General features: G+C 35.7%; 1 protein-coding gene across 1 annotated transcript in view; it reads left to right on the forward strand.

Moving 5' to 3' along the window:
- LOC127846519 (uncharacterized) overlaps positions 1-20,966 on the forward strand; it is a 35,207-nt gene extending 14,241 nt beyond the window's left edge. Inside the window, exons 2-4 of the mRNA XM_052377815.1 lie at positions 16,665-17,225; positions 17,772-18,077; positions 18,940-20,966. Coding sequence (XP_052233775.1) covers positions 16,665-17,225; positions 17,772-18,077; positions 18,940-20,081 — 2,009 coding nt within the window. The 3' untranslated portion in view covers positions 20,082-20,966. The remainder of the gene's footprint in view (positions 1-16,664; positions 17,226-17,771; positions 18,078-18,939) is intronic.
- The last annotated feature ends 312 nt before the right edge of the window (positions 20,967-21,278 follow it).

A 21,278-nucleotide genomic window follows, 5' to 3' on the forward strand; every position in this document is an offset into this window, starting at 1 on the left:
TGTACATTTGTGGGTGATTTAATCTTCGCTGAATTGCACTACATTGCCTGATTTTTAGAATATTGCGAAATATGTTGGAAAACATATAAAACCTACTCACCCTCAAGAATAATCCGTGAAATTTGAAAACATCCTGTCTGTAGCACCACAGAAATGCATCGCGAAAAAGAGGTGGCGCCCGTTATTAACGGCAATGTATAACCTTGACAAAGTCATTTATTTTATATCAATGTTAAGTTCCGATTGAAGGTTTTTTAATATGAGAAACATGTTTATACACAAATTCTATTTTAACTGTATGGTTGGTCATTACTATAACCAGAAGTGTAAGGGTGTGATTTTTATGAATAATTGTTTTCTTTCTTGCTTGTATATATTGACGAATATATTGATGTTATTCTTACAATCTTTTAAATTTAAATATCAAGATAAACGGTAAACTATAAATGTGTCATAGACACTGATGTCCCGACAAATTATGTTTGGACACAGACACATCCATTGTATATTCTACAGTCAGAGTGTCATAAAACCTTCTTTCTTAACCATCATCTCCATTAAGGTCACTAAACTGTAAACATTTTACAACGATTCAACCGTAGTTTTAGAGATAGTGAAAACGAAACAATTGGGAGTTTTTTTTCTGCATTGAAAACAAGCAAACACAAAGGCCGCCCTTATTCTGTCAAAACTAATAATAGTCACAATTCCTTCATTAACGATCATCTACACATTAAGCTCGATCAACTGTAAAAGTTTGAAGCGAGATATATCAATAAATAAAAGAGGAGTTTAAAACAAATAAATTTCGGACCATACATTCTTTATTGTAACAACAGCAAAATATTTTTTTTATGCCAAACGTGTTGCAACAATACATCATTTCTATACATTCCCCTACATATTAAGGTCATTCAGCTGTAAGAGTTGGATCCACCAGTTGTTAAACAGATGTTGAAAACATAACATAACATAAACTCTGAGATGTATGGGAGTATGTAAGTACGCACAGACAAGTGCAATGTTTAATGCCTTACACTCATTGGAAGCATATACAACGTCATATTTCCTGTTTTTTTTCGGCGTAGCTGTTTAACCCAGCTTTTTACCTTAGCTTACGTTTTTAAGCTTCCAATGAAATTTGAATAAAATTTACCCATCAGCAAGAGACTTTTGTTATTAAAAAAGTGCATTCTACAAACAGATATCGCATTAACATAAATAAGGAATTTTAATGACTTTTTGTTTTGTAAAGTATATGTCATGCAAAGGGATACAGCAGTGCGTTTTGCAACGTTTTAAACTACTTGTTCAGCATGAAACAATTTAACTCGAATGAAAAGGCTTAACCTCATTTTTATGCTTTGCATTTCATCTCACAAGGTATCAAGGTCAGTTCGCATTCAGTAAAATAAATGCTATATAATACAAACGCTCTCGCATTAAACAAGAATCATTACACGATATTGACCAATTGACTAGTACTAAGCATGAGCGCGGTTATTTCCGAAACTATTAATAATCGAGTTTAATAACTATTTCCGACAAACCACTAAAACAGGTCTGTTCGAAAAACGCGCGTATAAAAATTTAAAATATATACGGATAATGCGAGTGTGGCCGGTTAACCTAATAGTATATGTTTTCATTTCATTTCCATTCTTCTTTTCTTATTTCTGTAACAGGGTATTCACTCTGACACTAATCCTTTAATATTACTAACCCATGCAAGAATGTGAGCGAGTATCAGTGTGGGTGCTAATTGGTGAGTGAATGATTTACTAACACTGCATGTTTTTATGTGAGATGTTTTAACTATAGAGTTTCAATGGTTTTATACTCTAGTTTATGATCATTCCATCATAAAGTCTCGTAAGAGATAGATGTTGGCATTTTCCATTTGTCAGCATATATTTATTTTAAAACTTAAGTCCTCAGGTCGCTGGTGAGTTTACTTTTATTGTTAATATAATTACATTGTATTGTATTGTATTGCTTATTGTAAAATAAATGTATTTGATTATTATGTATTTCATTGCAATGTTTAATTATTGCAATTTGAATTAGTTATTCATAATTGTTTTTGTATTATTTTTCAGGCCATCATTTTCAATATTATAGACATCTATAAAATAAAGAATATATAAGACAACCCACTTGTGTTCTCTATACACAACCCGGCTACATTTCCGTTCTGTATCTATAGATATGATCATTAACATCTAATAATGCGAAAAGGGCCACGAAATCTTGCGTAACACTCCGTAATTGATTTTCGTGTGATGCAGCTACGAACTGCGCAGAAAAAGACATTCGCTATGTTTGATCTCATTGATATAACTCAATTTTTCACCAACACCAACAACAATCAACGCCGGTTTAAAAAAGATATTTCTTATTTGAAGTATTTCTAGATTTAATAGTTGAGTATGCAAACAAGGATGTGCGTTTCTTTTTTCCAATCACAAAGGGTTTATGTGATGTGAACATGTTTACTAGCTGTATTTACATAATGTTTTTATGACTTGTTACTCTTATCAAGTCATTATTTCAATTGAAACCCGGCCTTTGTATCAACAATCCAACCATCATTTCTAATATGATTAACAAAACACTAAATAGCTCATATCGAAATTATTGCCAGTTATTCAACAAAATGTTGTGTGATATCAGAATCAACATTTTTTATAGAGATACTTGTTAATCTATAAAATTGATGCTATGGTTAGGCTTGCGCCTTTGCAGAATTATATTAGTTATTACTTCTTATCCAACTTATTAGTTATTACATTGTGTGGTGCAAATTTAAAGTTAAATTCTTATCCAACTTGTGTCATTTAATACTAAAAAACAAATATAAGCACCACGACATTACATTATAATAAATATAACTATCTTATTTCTCGATTGCAAAAAGAAATAACATGTTAATCACAACCATGTTGACGTACACAGCTAGATGTGTACAAAGGAAAGATACATCAGGTGGTTTCACTGCACTAAACTATTCATTTAAATATTAATTGTTTCTGCTCAAACTCATTAAATTGGTAAATTTCCCAGCCACTGCATTCTTCCAGATCTGGGCGAAATGCTTGCATGTTACTGTTTATTATGCTATAAATATAAGTGGTTGTTTCTACATTATTGAAATTTGTATTAATTGCTTCCTGTATGTGTAACAGGCCTTTAAAGACAGCTTAAAACAAAGCTTTTACTTGAGCTGCGACATACTTTTTCGGAGCAAGTTAGAAAAGAAGACTTCTACAGGTTTGCACTTTTTGAAAATAGCAAATTAAATTCTGCTACATGTGTTATACCTCATATAAAAAAACTGCATCACTTCGATGCAGCTAGGTTTTTGTATCAACCAATTTCAAACTCTCATATGAAATAAATGCTATATATCGTGTTTGAAGGCAATTCAGAAAAGTCGTGTATCTTTTTTTTTCTCAGTATAAATCAGCAAATCACTGAAACATAAATATTAGTACATGCATGATATATCCTATCACTTGGTATTATTTAATTTTAAGTGTATGTGCAACAATACATTCATGTTACTAAATGTAATGAGCATTCATTGTTGTATCAAATAAGTTAAAGAAAATATTTTAAAAACTCAATAGCATGTGAAAAAAACAACACATTTTTTAACAAGAAATAGAACTTAATAATATGACTAACAATTTTCTATGAATTATTTCAACAACAAAAGGCTAAGGTTCCTGCTCACATGATGATGCAGTAGATTTAGTAGATTTATTCAAAGACTATCGCAATACAAAATAGCTTATTAAACTAAAATAGCTAATTAACTTGTTTAAGCAAGTTTGGAAAATGTATAGTTATCATGATTTATGGGAACACATTTTTTATTAACATGATCAAAGATTTAAAAGTCACTTTTGAGTTAAGATATTTATTGCTGGAATGTGTTCATTTGTGAAAAAAGCAACAGTTTAATTGAATCAATTAAATATTTAAAACTTATTCAGATTTGATTTTCTTTTGTCTTCGGTCTTCCGCAAGGTTTGTGAATTTTTTTTGTCGCCACTGCTAAATCTAGTAGACATGAATTAAGTAACATCATCTAAGTGCTGTGATGGTCAAGGTACGTATTATGAAAAGAAAGGAATCAAATTTCAGTGTTGAATCAGTATCAGTATTCTTGGCATAGCTGTGATCACCCACGTATGTCATCACTATTTTAAGTCCACAATGTTTTGAAAGCATTATCATTCTAAATGTGGAAATGACCTGGGTTTGTACGCGTCAGTTTCGCTGGCGTCATGACATGTTCCTTTGCTGGGTCAAACTTTCCGTCTAAAGAACAAGGACCCTCTTTGGCTTCTTTTAAGCGCACTGAAAATATAAAACAATATGAATTTAAAACAGAAGTATGGCAATATAAGTATATTAATTAAGGAAACAACTTCCCCACACAAAGGCAGAGGCGCTGATCTAAATGAATTATTTAAACTGTTAGAGATTGTTTAATTTACAAATCAGGATTAAGGTGTAAACAATAAGACTAAACATAAGAAGTTGAAAGCAGAGCTTTTTATAACAGAGCCTTATAGAAACACCATCGACATATGCAAACAAGTGGTAAAATTGCTTCTCTTCGTTCAGCTGATAGTGGTTAAACTATACAAAATGAATAAAATTGTATCATCTTTGAGCTAATACAAGATAATGCCTTTGCAATACATGCAAATTAAATGTGCACCACACAATGCATTGAAGTGTAACATTTGCAAAAATAACAACATGATTAATATAGGGCTAGTGATGACTGAGCCTTTCGAAAAACCTGCGACATATGTTGATCAAAATGATAGTGGTTACAAAATAAAAAATGACTACAATTGTATTGTTTTGATCTAATACAAAATAATGAATTTGCAAATAATGCAAATTAAACTTGCAACACACAATGGATTGAAATGTAACGTTTGTAAAGATACCAACATGATTAATATAGGGCTAGTATTGACTGAGCATTTCGAAAAATGCTGCGACATATGTTGATCAATTTGATAGTGGTTACGAAATAAAAAATGACTAAATTTGTCAAAAAAAATTTTGAGCTAATACAAATAATGAATTTGCAAATAATGCGAATTAAATTTGCACCACACAATGTATTTAAATGTTACCTTTGTAAAGATATCAGCATGATTCATATAGGGCTTGTATTGACTGAGCCTTTCGAAAAATGCTGCGACATATGTTGATCAATTTGATAGTGGTTTAATAAATAAAATATTGACTAAAATTGTATTGTTTTTGAGCTAATACAAAATAATGAATTTGCAAATAATGCGAATTAGGTTTGCACCACACAATGGATTAAAATGAAACGTTTGTATAGCTACCAACATGATTCACATAGGGCTTGTATTGACTGAGCCTTTCGAAAAATGCTGCGACATATGTTGATCAAATTGATAGTTGTTACAAAATATAAAAAAAACCATAAAATTGTATTGTTTTTGAGCTAATACGAAAAAATGAATTTGCAAATAATGCAAATTAAATGTGCACCACACAATGGATTAAAATGAAACGTTTGTATAGCTACCAACATGATTGATATAGGGTTTGCATTGACTGTGCCTTTCGAAAAAAGCTGCGACATATGTTGATCAAATTGATAGTGGTCACACAATAAACAAGAGCACCGCATAACGGGTGCCACGCTCTGCTGCGGGTGCAGTTTTGAATAAATGAAAGCTTGTCAGATTTTTTCAGAGGTCAAAGTGACATTGACCTTTGACCTAGTGATCCAAAAATGGGTGTGGCATGTAAAACTAATCAAGATGCAGCTACATACGAAGTTTCAAAGTTGTAGGTTGAAGCACTTTGATTTTAGAGCCAATGTTCAAAACCTTGACAAAATGTTAAGGTTTTAGCACGACGCGGACGACACGACGACGACGAGCTGGCTATGACAATACCTCGGGGTTCCTTCGAAAACAGCCGAGCTAAAAATGACTAAAATTGTATTGTCTTTAAGCTAAAAACCAAATTATGGTATGCAAATGCAAATTAAATTTGCATCACACAATGGAATGAAATGTAACGTTTGTAAAGATACCAACATGATTAATATAGGGCTAGTATTGACTGAGCCTTTCGAAAAATGCTGCGCCATATGTTGATCAAATTGATAGTGGTTACAAAATAAAACAATGACCAAAATTGTATTGTCTTTGAGCTAAAACAAAAATTATGAATCTGCAAATAATGTAAATAAAATTGTCTTCACACAATGCGCTGAAATATTTCGTTTGTAAGAATACCTACATGAATAGTGTAGAGCTTGATTTGACCGAGCCTTTTAAAAAAAGCGATGACATACGTTAATCGGATTTTGGAAGTGTAAAAAAGGGTATTGAAATTTCATCTTATCTGATATATCAAATGAGCAATGTTTTCAAAAGCTAAACATATCAAATTGAATTCAACACATAGACGGTAAGTGTAACATTTTGACAAATGCCAAGATTATAAATTAAGGGTGGAGCTTGTTTTGACAAGTTTATTAGATGCCTTGTTTTGCGGTCAAAATATTAATCACAGTTTGTCTCACAATGTTTTTGTTAAGTTTTTGTAACTTAACCGATTTTTAAAAAGATAAAATCAGAATAACGCCATTTTATGTCAATACAAATGTAATAACGCATAACAGTTTACTCTTCATTTTTCATTTCGCATGTCTTGGCGAAACTACCCACCTTTGTTTTTATTAGTAAATACAAAGCATTGTCGATAAAACATAAAACAATAAGATGTCTCAAATTCAACAAACCTTTGCAACGAATACTTTTTTGTTGGCAACACTTGGTTAATAGGCAGTCGTAATCTGACTGAATCGCTTTTTCACGGTCTCGGTCTGTCAAAATGACGGCTGGGAAATTTAGCCTTGTCGCGCGAAATCTCGTTGGGTCACAAGTCTCGTTTCCGTTTTGCGCGACAACGCGTTAGCTTGTTCTTCGAATCATTGAAGTTGCGCATCCCTTTGTTTGTATAGGTCCCTGCTTGCACTCACAACCTCCGCGCAGATATTTGACTGGAACCAGCATAGCTGAATCAAACCCTGCCTTCATACGCAACCACGTGATGTTAGCCCAGGCACTTGGTACAATAATGGCGTCTTACAGTATTAACGGCAAACAATGTGTACGCCGAAGAAGAAAGTGCCAGAGAATTGTTTCCTTTGTGAAAACAAACGAGTATTTAGTTTAACCGGAGAAAAGATACATATTATAGTGAAAACATTTCGTATTTATTAGGTCGTCCATTTAAGAAGTTTGTGTCAGCAAATAAAGAGGCACACATTGAATTAGGTGTTTGTAGAGGGTGTGACGGCAAAATTCAATCTGCTTCTGAAATCGTTAAAAAAATGACCTGGTTTTGAGTGTTGGCATACAATTACCAGACTCGACTCGATTTAAGCGTGGCACAGTCTCGCCCATAACCCCCAATCTGCAACTGTGAAACGTAGTAGACATGCTCCTAGTCAAACAACTGCAAGGCGCTCTCTTGTTTACACGGCGAGACCAGATCCTTCCAAGGAGACTCAATAAGAAGTTAAAGATAGTGTTGGCCATGCTGAACTCATAAGTGATCATGACTATGCGGCCTCAGCAATTGGATCAGATCATGACTACACAACTTTTGAAAACTCCAGAGATACATACATGTATATACAATGGCTTCAAACTAGAATTGTACACAGAATCTTGGGTACAAAATCTCTGTTAAATAAAATGAAAATTGTTAACGACAATCTGTGTTCTTTTTTTAAAAACTTGAGCAAACCTTAACTCATCTTTTCTAGAAATGTGAACACATTCAACCCATTATCAACTATATAAAACATCCAATGAATCTAAACAACATCAATTTGCCCAACATTTCTTGCCAAGATGTTCTACTTGGGATTTATTCTGAAAAAATGACCTCCATTAATATTTGATTTCTTGAAACGAAAAGGTATGTTTTTATCTGTAAAAAACATAGTAAAATCCCAACAGTACCAGGGCTAAAAAAGAGTTTTCAACTAGCATGGGAAATTCAAAAGCACAACATTTGCAAAGGATCGGAATTTCCAAAGTGGTCAGTTGTAAGATTATTACTCAATTAACCCATAACTTAAAATGTACTTGCTTTACATTGATGTGCACTGAAATTAATGATTTCAACTATACACTGTGGTTTTGTTTTCACATATTTTTTTTCTTGTTCAAATCTACACTTTCTTTACCATTAACGAAAGAAAACAATAATATGTGTAGTACAAATCTCCATATTAAGTATAAATAACCCTGTGTTATATAGAAGGTATAGTTGCTACTTGTATTTTCTGTGTTTTCACAAAGAAGTTCATCTACTATGTATCGATGTATACATGCATACATTGCACATTGCTAAATATAAACTTGCATCCGCTGTTTATAAACGTGCAAATCATTTAGTTGTATACTAACACAGGTTGTATTTAATTGCTACTAACACATAATGTTTGTAAGGTATGGAGTAGGATGGCCTCGACCTACACATACCTATTGACGAGGTAAATAAAGTTTTCTTATTTAAAAAAAAAGATCATGACTACACAACACTTTTTAGTCACACAGATAATATTAAACCACATGACAGTCATGCAAAGCCTACAAAAACTGCCATGGACATTACCAGGCAGCATTTGCATGATAAAAGTGAAAACGCTGAAATAGTTGACGAAATAGTTGATATAGTTGCCAATAACAAGGCTTGTACGAATAACTACTGATAATAATTTGCTTCTTTATTTATATTTTGTACTATTTTAACTACTTAAATCTGAGTGATTATTTATGATTTTTGATAAATAGAAAACAACCTGGCTTTCGAAGTTTTACTCACAAAATTGGAAGTTTTGAGTTTTCATACAGATAAACAGTCTTTTTTATAGGTATTGTTTAATTTAAATTTAGTTTTTCATGTATATTTTGTTAGAGCTATTATTATTTTGAAATAAAATATTTAATTGCACTTAATATTGTGCAAAAAACATTGCTTGTGTACGGTAGAAAAACACTGAGTGGAAGACTACATGGCAATGGGCATTTAAACTTGGCCTTTAATATATGTACGTTTTTGACATAAGCTGCTCATTTAATTTATGTGAAGGAAGTGCACATTGTAGCTTGTGAATGTGTAGTTTTTATTTAAAGTACAGGCGGACGAATCTTAAAGTTCTGCCAAGAAGAAAGCTAATATAGAATTTAAGAAACTGAAATGACGATGGATGTGGTGTCTTAGCTTTGCTTAATGTATTTTAAAAAATGTTTATAAAACAACTAATACGACTTTAAAATTAGAAGTTTATGTTTAAAATGCTCGAATTAAGTTAATTTGTGAGAAATCTTCAACATGAAAAGGACAAACAAAGATTCAAATAATAACTGTGAAGTTTATAGTAGAAAGTGACCCATATTGTAAGGAACGATATACTTCATTACACCATTGTTTTAATACGCGTATGCTTACATAAGCATTAGAGATGACATGATAGTCAAAAGTTCAAATGAAGAAAGTCGTAGTCAAATTGGTAAATAAGACGAAGCTAACATGTTAAATTGTCTAAGTTTTTATACAACTACTACCAAATTACAATACCGTTAATGCTCTTGTCGTTAAAGTATGCATTATCAGCGTAATATATTTAGAACACTCATGGATAGTGTTGGTACATACAGACATAGTAATTATCCTTTGTCTGAACGGGCAGATTGAATAAAAAATTTATTTGTGGTTTGATTGTAGCACTGCACACACGCACCGCACCATTAGTCATAAAACAACAGGGTCAGCATGGCATTAAAGCGAACAGCTGAGTTTAAGGTACAACTAACGACAAAGATTTGTCGTGTTGATCTAGTTTCTAACTACAAGTAACATAGTGTTTAAGCTTACCTTGATGTGGTCAATATATTATTGAGACAAAGTTTCATTTTAAGTAGGTCACACATAGGACATTTAGAGCGATTATAAGTTCGTTTTTGTTTTTGTCTGGTTACGTAGTTGTTGATCCTAGCTGGGAACAAAGTTAAGATATTGTCATGATAACTATTCTGACCAAGTTTCACTTATATCTAGCCCGAATTTGTATCGTGTGTTCAAAAATAAGGTCAACCGGATTAAATTGTAGACTTTGTTTGTTAATATTCTAGATGCCACATTGATGACTCAATCTGGATAAAACTTGGTCAGAGTGTTAATATTGACGTGTTCAAAGAAGAGATATAGTCTAGGTCACATGCGTAAAACCTTGTACATCTTTTGAGCCAAAAATTAAACATACATTTTGATGATTTTTTAGAATGTTTTTACTGGAAATATACGTATGAATTTGATTCTGGATCACGTGCTTCTAAAATCTAAGTCACAAGGTCAAATATTATGTAAGTCTAGTAACTAATAAAGAGGTAACATTAACGACTCAATCTTGATTAAAAATGGTCCGAATGTTTATCTTGTTAATAGTTAGAAATATTTCGAATCCGGGTCCAAGTAAAAAACTAGATAACCGTATCAAATCTTAGGTTGACATGTTACCATTTTAGAGACCACATGTATGTCTCAATGTTGATGAAACTTAATCGGGATGTTTATTTTTACATTATTTAGGACGATTTTAAATCTGCGTAACGTGAGTCCAAAAACTATGTAACAAACCCGACCAGGTCAAATCTAAACGAGAAAACGTGTAACCATCCTTAGGAAACATGTATGACTTAATTAAAATGTGTAAGCATGTTTAACTTGAAAATATCAAGGCAATGTACAAATCTTGATAATTTGCTGCTATTAACTAGGTCATCATGTCTTGGTTTTTGATCTTACCACTTTAGGGCAACATTTATCACTCGAGCTCGATAATGCTTGGTCAGAATGTTAATCTTGACCATATCTGAGTCAAGTTTTAATCTGGGTCTGGTGCATCTGAGCACTAGGTCACTAACTCAAATCTTTATAAACAAATATTCCCGCTCTAAAGACAATATTTATGACTCCGTGTGGATCAAACTCGGTCCGAATGTTTATGTTTACAACATGAAGGCCACGTTTTTATCGGGTTCAAGTTGGGTCAACAACTAGATTAGGTCAAGTCGTAAATAATCGTTGTCCGTGAACTCCGGTGAGCGCCCAGGGCTTGTTATTCAATTTGAGGCATTGACATAGTTTATGAATCCACGTGTACCAGTTTTTAAATAGGTTAAGACATTATTAAGAAACACGTTCAGAGCAAGTTTTATAAAGAGTTGGAAATAAATGTCGCCTGCAGAGTCTTCAATTTTTTATTTAATTTGCCCTATTACCCTAATTTTTAATTCCTCATGACCGAGATTCAAACTGTGCAAAATCATTATAGAGATAAATTTTCCGAACATGTTTCATTAAAAATTGGCAAATAAATTTTACATCTAGAGTGTTCGAATGCTTTTTTACATTTACCAAGTAATCTAGTTTTATATTTTGTGTGACCTGGAATAAGATATTAATAGGACACATGTTCTGTTCGCGATCATGAAGATTGGAAATAGATTTTACCTCTAGAGTGATCTCAAGAGTTTTAGCTCACATGAATTGTTAGCTATTATGATCGCACTTTGTGCTTTGTTTCTGCGTGAATGATGCGCCGTGCGGCATCAAAATTAACTTTGTTAACACTAGAGGCCACATTTATTGTTCGATTTTCATGAATCTTGGTAAGAAGATTTGTCCCTAATAGTATTGTGAGTTCAAATTTGGATGACGTGTCCAAAGTCCAAACTAGGCCACTATGTCACATTTAAGAAAAGTTTGTTAACAGTTCAAAAGTCACATATATAGCCCAATCTTCATGAAAGTTGGTAAAACCATTTAATGAAATGTTAATGCTATATCAGCTGAGTTTAAAAAAATGTTTTCCGGTTGGTTGAAAAACATGGCCGCCAGGAGGGCGGGGCAGTTTGTCTTATATGGCTATAATGAAACCTTGTTTACGCTCTATTGGCTATATTTATCGTTTATTATTCATGAAATTTTATTCAGAACATCTGTTCCAATGAAATCTCGGCTGATTTTGAAATTAGGTAATGTTTGGTCAAAAACAAGGTTACAAGGTAAATTTAACAAATAAACACTCTAGATTAAGAAGTACTTTTTTGTTCAATCTTCGTGCATCTCGGTCAGAAAATTTGTTCTTATGATATTTAAGCTGAGTTCAAACATTTAAATTTGCACAGAAATTAAATATTTGTGCTTCATCCAGTACGTTAATTATTTTGAATTCCACCTTCTCAGAATAATTTCGGATCTCAGGTGAGCACCTAAGGGCCCATGGCCTTCTTGTACAATAAATTTATGTGAATTAAAACATAGGAAGTTATCATGTAAAACTCATGTATCTCAGTAAAACTAAGCTATCATGTTTATTTTTTTCCATTTTAGTATATACAAATGAAATATTTGTTAAATAGCATTTAAACTTGCAGCCATTATTCCTCATGATACACCACTGTGCATATTTTATCATCACAGGTCAACAATAACAAAACTTATACCTCTCGTTTAACGTCATGCTTAAAAATATAGTACTGAACCATAAGCAAAATACCTTTTCTGAAACCATAAGGTAAACTGGTGATACATTTGATTTGAAACAATATATATTAGTCCTGCATACAGTTTTCGCAAGTTATGCCCCTTCAATACAAACCTGCAAAAACTTTGGGTCACAAGATATGAAATTACTTTAGACTTGTGTAGCACACTAAATAAAACCCCCTGAAACCATTAGGTCCAGAGGTTTTATATTTGGTATTAAAATTGCCGTATGGTCCTCTACACAATTCGTTAAAGTGCAGCAGTTTTAAAACTAATCGTCTGTTTATTATTTGCACGTGGCATTAGAATGGCATTAGGGCATTATCATTGTATTTTAACGCTATAAACTTTTGTTTAAAACTCTCCCTTTCTGTCGAATAGCAGAAATAATGATTTATGGTTCACTGTATATGCAGGCTTGGGGGACATCATACAATTTATCTGTCGTGTGTTTTCAAATACGAGCCCGTGAGTGTTATCAACTCAGCTATCTTATTCAAGTAACCATGTGCTATTTGCTTATTAATATTAGATATGTGTTCAGTAACTCTCAGTGTCAAGCTTGAGCCAAATCAACAAGTCAGCAATCCATTTGATTGACAGTCTCTTGAGCAATCTTACGCTAATACAAGTTATCTTTCTCATTCGTATTCTGGAGGTAGAATAACCTTGAAACCTTAGATATGACGCGGATCAAACACGGTCAATTGTGCAAAGATAATATTCTCGTTACCTGCTCTTCTTTCCAGATTACCCAATTGACGCGATAACGCCAATATAAAGTGTATAGGTAACACATGTGGCAAATCAATATATTTGACGGTTGATTTTGTGAAGCCTAAGTTTAAAATGCCGACCATTGTAATCCTGCACGGCATCTTGCCCTTGAATAATAGTATAATAATATATTATTAACGTTAGCATGATCAGAGAAAACCTTTATTTTCGTATGACTTGTGGGCAAGAGTATGTGTATATTCATTATTGCGTCGAGGGCATCGTCCTCTTAATATAGACACGTTATAAACAATGCATATTCCAACTTTTCATTAACTTATCAAGTAACAATACTATATTTTTACGAAATCATTACAAAATAATACATACACTTCCAAATAAATTTTTGTTACAATGTTTCAAGGGGATTAAAAGTCACGCCTAAAGAAATCGCACACTCTAGTTTGAATTTACAACACTATGATACCGATATCAATAGAGCGCATGGGCACAGCAGTACCGGATATTCATATTGATATCATATGTGACATTACTTACGATTATTTCCCGCACCTTCCATGAGTGTCTTTGGCAAATTTCTTATGAATTATAGTTTTTTTTGAGCGTTAAATAAAACAATAAACGAGATATTAAATTTGTGTCAAGCCACCATTTTAAAAGTACTTTTTAGTTTTCATTTTATTGTCATCAATAAATAACGTATTTTTCGTCGATTTGCAACTAATATTTCGGTCTTACTTAAAAATTCATTAATTCAAAGCTGATCAATGTTAATTTTGACCTGCATAAACACTGTATAATGAGTAGAGAGGATTACAGACTTCATTATACAAGTTAAAGAAGTAAGACAATGTTGGAAAGTATACCTGTTACAAAATATCTATAGTATACCTGTTGTTAATTGGTGGCGTGACGCACGAGGCGCCCGAACTTCTGCCGAAGCATCTAGGGCGCGGCTTCCTGCACGGAGACGTTAGCGCCCCTGACGTTGACGTCAAGTATAAGATGGAGACCCAGCCACTCCCCATAGTTCGTGTATAATATCAAGATCTATTCAGGCCACTGCAACTATCAATACAAAACAGTGGAGTAAACCATTAATAAACCAGCTGATGGAAACCAGCTGATGTCACCGACATCTTGTATCATATCGGGTCGACATAGAACCAACATCTTATTTGTTTACTATTCTTCGTCGTATCATAAAGAAATATTGAATCGACAGACAGATACATCAGAAAAATATAGTTCGACATCATCGAATGGAAAGCAGGATGCAGAACAGGAGTGAACAAGAAAACAAAGTTTATTTTAGAAAGATATGATTTAATTTCCGATAATCTGCGTCTGTCCTTGCTTTAGATTTGCTATAACCTGTGAAATCTAGGCTTTACTGGTATCTTTGTTGATATTTAAACTAAATGCATTCATTTAATTAAAAAAAAACAAGCAAACAAAGTCAGAGAGAACGAGAGAAATAACGAAAATGTATTTAAAGAAATGGTATAACCCCTTGTTTCTATGACAATAAAGGTAAATTTGAAGCAGTAGAAGCCGATTGAGAATATCTGACCAATGGTAGTTTAATTGTGGAGTGATGTTGGGCCGACCAGATATGTGTGGCCAACCTCCGCGCAGAGATTTGACGGGAACCAGCATAGCTGGATCAAATCCGTTCAGGTAATTTAGGCAATTATTTATTTTATTACGAACCTTAACTTACCGGTATACACTATTTTCAAAATGTAAGAGAAAATGCTACTATATAATACTTAAACCAATTAAATAAAATCCTACCAAATCTGGTAGGATTTTATTGTGATTGCAGAGATTGTATGTGAGAGCAAGGAGCGCAGCTGCGTGGAGATTGATGTTTGGCATATGAGTTTTAGCCAATTACACGCTTTGAAATATTGAGTGCGTTCTATTGCGTTATTGAACGCTTGGTAATGTTTGCATATTCCACCCACTTTAACCCGAAATCCTTAATCTGCGCCTAATGTTTATGCGAGATAATCAAATGTATCGGTGGGAAAGAAATAAACGAGGTACACATGAATTTATAACGATAACCTACAAAATAAAGATGTATGTAGACATACAAATGTAAGCCATATCCAGCAACTTGCAGATTGTTAAGATGGTAGTCACACGCGTTGTTATTGGCGTTGATGTTGGCGGAACAAACACAGATGCGGTAATCGTCGCGAAATCCGAGGGGAAGTTAAAAATAATCGCGAAATCCAAAACACAAACAACTTCGGACGTTACAACTGGTGTCACCAAAGCCATTCACCTCGCGCTGATCGCCTCGCGGAAAGAAAACGTAAGTCTCGTCGTTCAACAAGTGAACATCGGCACAACGCAGTTTATTAACGCGGTGGTAGAATGTAAACATCTGGTGAAAGTAGCGGTCATCAGACTTTGCGGAACGGCGTCGCGAAAACTCCCGCCGTTCAGCGATTTTGCGAAAAGGTTAATAGAATCGGTCCAGGGTTCCGTTTTTATGCTTAACGGTGGGTACCAATTCGACGGTCAAGCCATTACTCCAGTCGATGAGGAGGAAGTAGTAAGGTCAGTTGAGATACTGAAAGCCAAAGGGGAAAAGAATATAGTGGTTTCTGGTATATTTTCACCCGTGCGTCGGGAGCAGGAAACGCGGGTCGCTGAGATCATTCGGCAGCACCTTCCGGATGCGAGCATAACGGTCAGTCACGAGATAGGAAAGTTAGGCTTGTTGGAACGTGAAAACGCGGCCGTTTTGAATGAGTGCATCAAGCCACTTTGCTCAGAAACGTTTATGGGATTACGATCCGCTCTTGACAGGATTGGCTTAAGATGTCCGCTTTTTTTGACGCAGAACGACGGAACCATTCTTACACATGAGAAGGCGTTAAGATTTCCGGTGCTGTTGTTCGCTTCCGGTACGACCAACAGCATGCGCGGTGCTGCGTTCTTGTGTGGAATTACGGACGCCCTTGTGGTTGATATTGGTGGAACAAGTACCGACGTGGGCCTTCTGCTGAACGGTTTCCCCAGGGAGGCGGCAGCGGAGGTCAAAATAGGCGGGATTCGAACCAACTTCAGGATGCCTGATGTCATGAGCATCGGCCTCGGTGGCGGGTCGCACGTTAGTTGGTCTACCAAAAAAGGAAAATCGCAGATGACGGTTGGACCGCAAAGTGCTGGTTGCCGTCTTCTTTCAGAAGCTCTCGTTTTCGAGGACTCGTCGAACGTCGAAGGCCGTATCGTGACCGCAACAGATATCGCTGTTGCGGCAGGTATGGCCGACATAGGTCGGAAAGAAAATGTCGCCCACCTCGATCGAGCTTTTGTCGACGAAGCCGTGCAGACTATTCACGGCATGTTGACTGTGTGCGTCGATAAAATGCGTTTAAATAACCGTGAACTGCCCATGATTCTTGTCGGTGGAGGAAGCATAATTGTTGACAAGACCGCGACATTTGACGGCATCTCTGAGGTAATCGTCCCTGATCATTACGACGTCGCCAATGCCGTCGGAGCGGCGCTAAGTCAGATTTCCGCGACTGTTAATCGAGTCGTCGACCTTGAGCAGTATATCAACCAACAGGAAATGGACGCAAAATTATCGTCGGTGCTGAAAGCATCCCCAGACGTCTCGGTAGAACAGCAGAAGGACATGACAGATCGAGTAAAAACGGAGATCTACCAGCGGGCCCGTGAGGGCGCAATCCGCGAGATTATCGAAACGGTGAAAGCGGAGGCGATTCGAGCTGGAGCAACGGAAGAGTCGATAAGCGTCGTTGAGAAAGAGGACATCGCATTGACCTATATTCCTGGGAGCGCAACGCGCATTAAAGGTAAACGTACGTTCAACCATTGACTTTATATATGTACTATACTCACCCTACATATACATTCCTTTCATAGCAGTAACCGGTATAAGCCAATATCCCTTCAAAATATTTATTTCAAACCGTTTCACCTATAACTGATTATAAACCATAATGTTAACTCCCTTATATGGAACAGATTTCCCCCACATACAATAAATAACGAAATGTTCCCGCCACAAATGGAGGCTAAAAGCCGCATTACCAAGATGTACATTTTTGTATTCGAGTCCTTAATGTTATTGTTTGTGTATTCAAGTTAAGATAGTGTTTGTGATTTGTTTTAATCCGTATCTTCCGACAACTTGCAAATGATATCTGCAACGTGTTTTCTTTACAGTGATCACAGGTTTTGCGTTCAAGTAAAATGACTGCACGTTTTATTAAATGTATTAGTTTTTATAAGATCATATGGCAAGTATTACCATGTTTATTATGGCCGCTTCTTTCAAACTTCGGACATCAGTATAAGAAGAGCTTTTTTTACAAATGTATAATTATATTTATTCACAGTTAAGGTAGTGGGTGATATGAAAGTCGAGGAAAGTTGTGAAGACTGCCCGATTACCGTCGTCATCGATCATACCGCTGAGGAGGCAGCAGCTGGTATCCAAACATCAAACAAAACGGTCAGCACGACGGGAACCATGCTCTCTTATGACGACGAAACCATCCGGATTCAAGAACCGGAAATCAATACCGAGACAGGGGAATGGCTGTTGTCAACATATGACCTTGAGTGCCTTAGTGTCGGGGCCGGCGTCATGGGGTGTGGGGGAGGGGGGAACCCCCGTCTTGGTCTGCTGCTCGCAAGGAAAGGCAAGTATAGTGAAAATTTAACAAAGTTAAATTATAAGTACAGTCGGGTTTTCATTAAGCTTAAAACATGCGCTTTTTCGACGCTGAGCATGCAATAAAGACAAATTATTCCCTCCAGTCTGTTTTGCATGGCGTGACGCCCGTTTTAAAGCCGAAGAATGTCGCTCCGAGTATCGATTGTTATAGAATTGTTTCGTATAGAATAACAAAAATGAGACTTAAAATGGCGTCCTTTCTTCGATTTACTGGTAATTAAATAACATTTTTTATTGTGTAACCACATTTCAAACAATTATTAAGTTAATTTAGAGAAATGATCGAATATTTAATGATCTGGTGAGAGTTCAAATGAATATACAAGTATTTAAAGTTTTCCATCCCCCTATATGGAATATAAAGAGCATACGTTACAAAATGAATCTTCAGAAATTAAAAAAAGTATAAAAAAAAATGTTTTTTTTTTATTTCTCAATGGAAATGTGATACTGCACATGCGCTAAGATCAAAGATCTGTCGGGTTGACGTTTGACGTAAAGAGCTTTCATTTGCGCGAACACAGCGCGTGCATTAAAACACTGATAAATCATTTGTCCTGAAATGTAGGCTTCAATAAAATTTGACTGTACGCGTGTAACTTTTGAATAGATTAGTGTAACAGTTCAATACCTGACGCAAAAGCTTCATTCTACAAGCGACAGGATAAAAGTTTGTGCAGTAGAACCATGTGCTTGAAATGACCATTGGTTTAACAAATTATGCTTTTTAATTGCAACTTGCGAAAGATTGGTGCCAATCGACAAATTATTTAACACATCTACAATTTACAGTTTACCGATTAACTTTTCTTGTTGCGAAATTTCAGTTCTCGAGAGCGGGAACACCATCAGAGTTGTCACTCCGGAACGCTTTTTGTGCTCGGCGGTACACGCAGACGACAAGGTCGCTATGGTGGCAGTCATGGGGGCGCCTCTCATAGCGCACGAAAAACTCATGGCCGGAAACGAGCTAGAGGGGGCGCTTCAGAGTATGCTGGAGCTGTACGAAAACGGTAATTATAATGACGCAGATGGTGATCTTCATGTTACAGATGATACCGACGTCAACGTGGGCGATGGAGTTGTATACATTGATAACTACCCGCCTAAGACAAGGGTCGGTCGTTCATGTCTTGCCGCGGTTATGAGTTGCGAGGTTGGGGGGCTTAACTGCATGGAGCCGCTGAGAGTCGCCGCCGAGTTAGGAGTTCCGGTTCTCGACTGCGACGGAATGGGACGCGCCTTTCCAGAACTGCAGATGTTTACGCCGTTCATATACGGATTCAAACCTTACCCAGCGACCATGGCGGACGATAAAGGTAGGCGTGCGGTTGTGCTGAAGGTCGACTCGCCTAATCGTCTGGAGAAACACTTCCGTGATGTCACTATTAGCATGGGGTGTAGCAGTGGTGTCTGTTTTGCCGCGATGCGCGTGCAGGATGTAATGAAGTACACAGTGCGCCACAGTCTCAGTCAAGCGTGGCGCATTGGCGATACGGTCCTGCGGGCGCGGGCGTCGGACGGTGATCCTGTTTTGGCGGTGATAGAAGCGGAAGCCGGTCGTAACCTTATAAACGGTAAAGTCACAGACGTCTTACGGGAGACGACGGGTGGCTTCAACATTGGCAAGATAGACATCGACGGTTTGGACGTCGATACCGGAAGGAGAATTACGGTAGAGTTTAAAAATGAGTTCATGGTTGTTCGCGAGATGTCGTGTATTCATAGACGCGTGCTGGCCTCCGTACCTGATCTGATAGCGCTACTTGACGCTGACACGGCGCAGCCAATACCGACGGAAGAAGTCGGATTTGGAATGCGGGTTGCCGTCGTCGGATTTAGGGTTAATCCTATGATGTCCAGTGATGAAGCCCTGAAATTCGTTGGGCCGAAGGCTTTTGGCCTCACTGATGTGGAATACGTACCTATCGGCGAGTTCAAAGACCGCGGCTCAATAGCGCCATTGTAAGTCAAGATTAGGTTTAGACCTGTTAGTTAATCGAATTTCGTCATATACAATTATTTTACAACCGGAAGTACCCCATCCGAGTTATTTTTCTCAATGAAATGTGTTAAACATATTCAGTCTTAGTCGAAACTTTAACAAAGAATAAAATTACATGTGTTAAAATATACCTAATAATAAACACCCAAAAATTGTTTTTAAAACTTATTTCCTACAAAGTAAATACAAAAAAGTATGTCAGAGTATGTTATTACCATACCACTACTTATGACCGTTGTGTATTAGTCAGTAAACAATAAAATATCGTTCTGGTACACGTATACTCAACAACAGTTTAGTGTCATAGCGGTTGAATTCATGTGCATTACATATCTTTTTTTCGGAACGAAGATCGTTTTTTAATTATTATAATTATGTTTTCTTTTAGAGATAACTTAAGCTGATAATGCAATTATATTCCAGACAATAGCTATTGGTATTATCAAGTGGTTGTGGTAAAAAAATCGTGCTATATGTATATTTTACATCGACAACTCAAAAACGAAAATCATTTGTTTATAAGTACTATTATTATAACACATCTCACATATTTGTTAGTTTATTTAGTAACCACTATTATTGATTGTATACACAACTGATTGTAGAGAAGTTCATATCGAATATATATTATGTGCAGGCGAGATCTACATGTGATTTCGTTTCAGTGCTATATCTTTTATGTTAAACCTAACTTCATCATTTAGTTAACATGCAATATTAATTTATGCACAGTACTGTTTCTATATGCAGATTGATTCTTATATATGTATTACATTAAAATAATTATTTGTTTACACGTCACGATAATCTCCCCCCCCCACCCAGAAAAAAATAAAATAATAATAGTTTTGTTATTTTCTTTAATGTGTGACCGGTCCCGGATTACCCATCAGGCTCAGAAGGCAACTACCTATGGACCCTTCGAGATCGCGACAAAAGATTTTGTATTACTCACATACTTACTTAGCCTAATCTATTACACGGCCATTTATCACGGGCTCCACCTCTTTTTTTGCAATGCATTGATAAATGAGCCGATGCTACTTCCGAGGTGGCGCTATGGACAGGATTTTATGAAATATCACTGATAATTCTACATAGTGAGTTAGTTTTATATGGGTTTTTTCAACACATTTCTCATTATTTTTAAAATTGGGCAAT

This window comes from Dreissena polymorpha, chromosome 9 (assembly GCF_020536995.1).
Source record: "Dreissena polymorpha isolate Duluth1 chromosome 9, UMN_Dpol_1.0, whole genome shotgun sequence".
In the NCBI taxonomy this organism is placed as follows: domain Eukaryota; kingdom Metazoa; phylum Mollusca; class Bivalvia; order Myida; family Dreissenidae; genus Dreissena; species Dreissena polymorpha.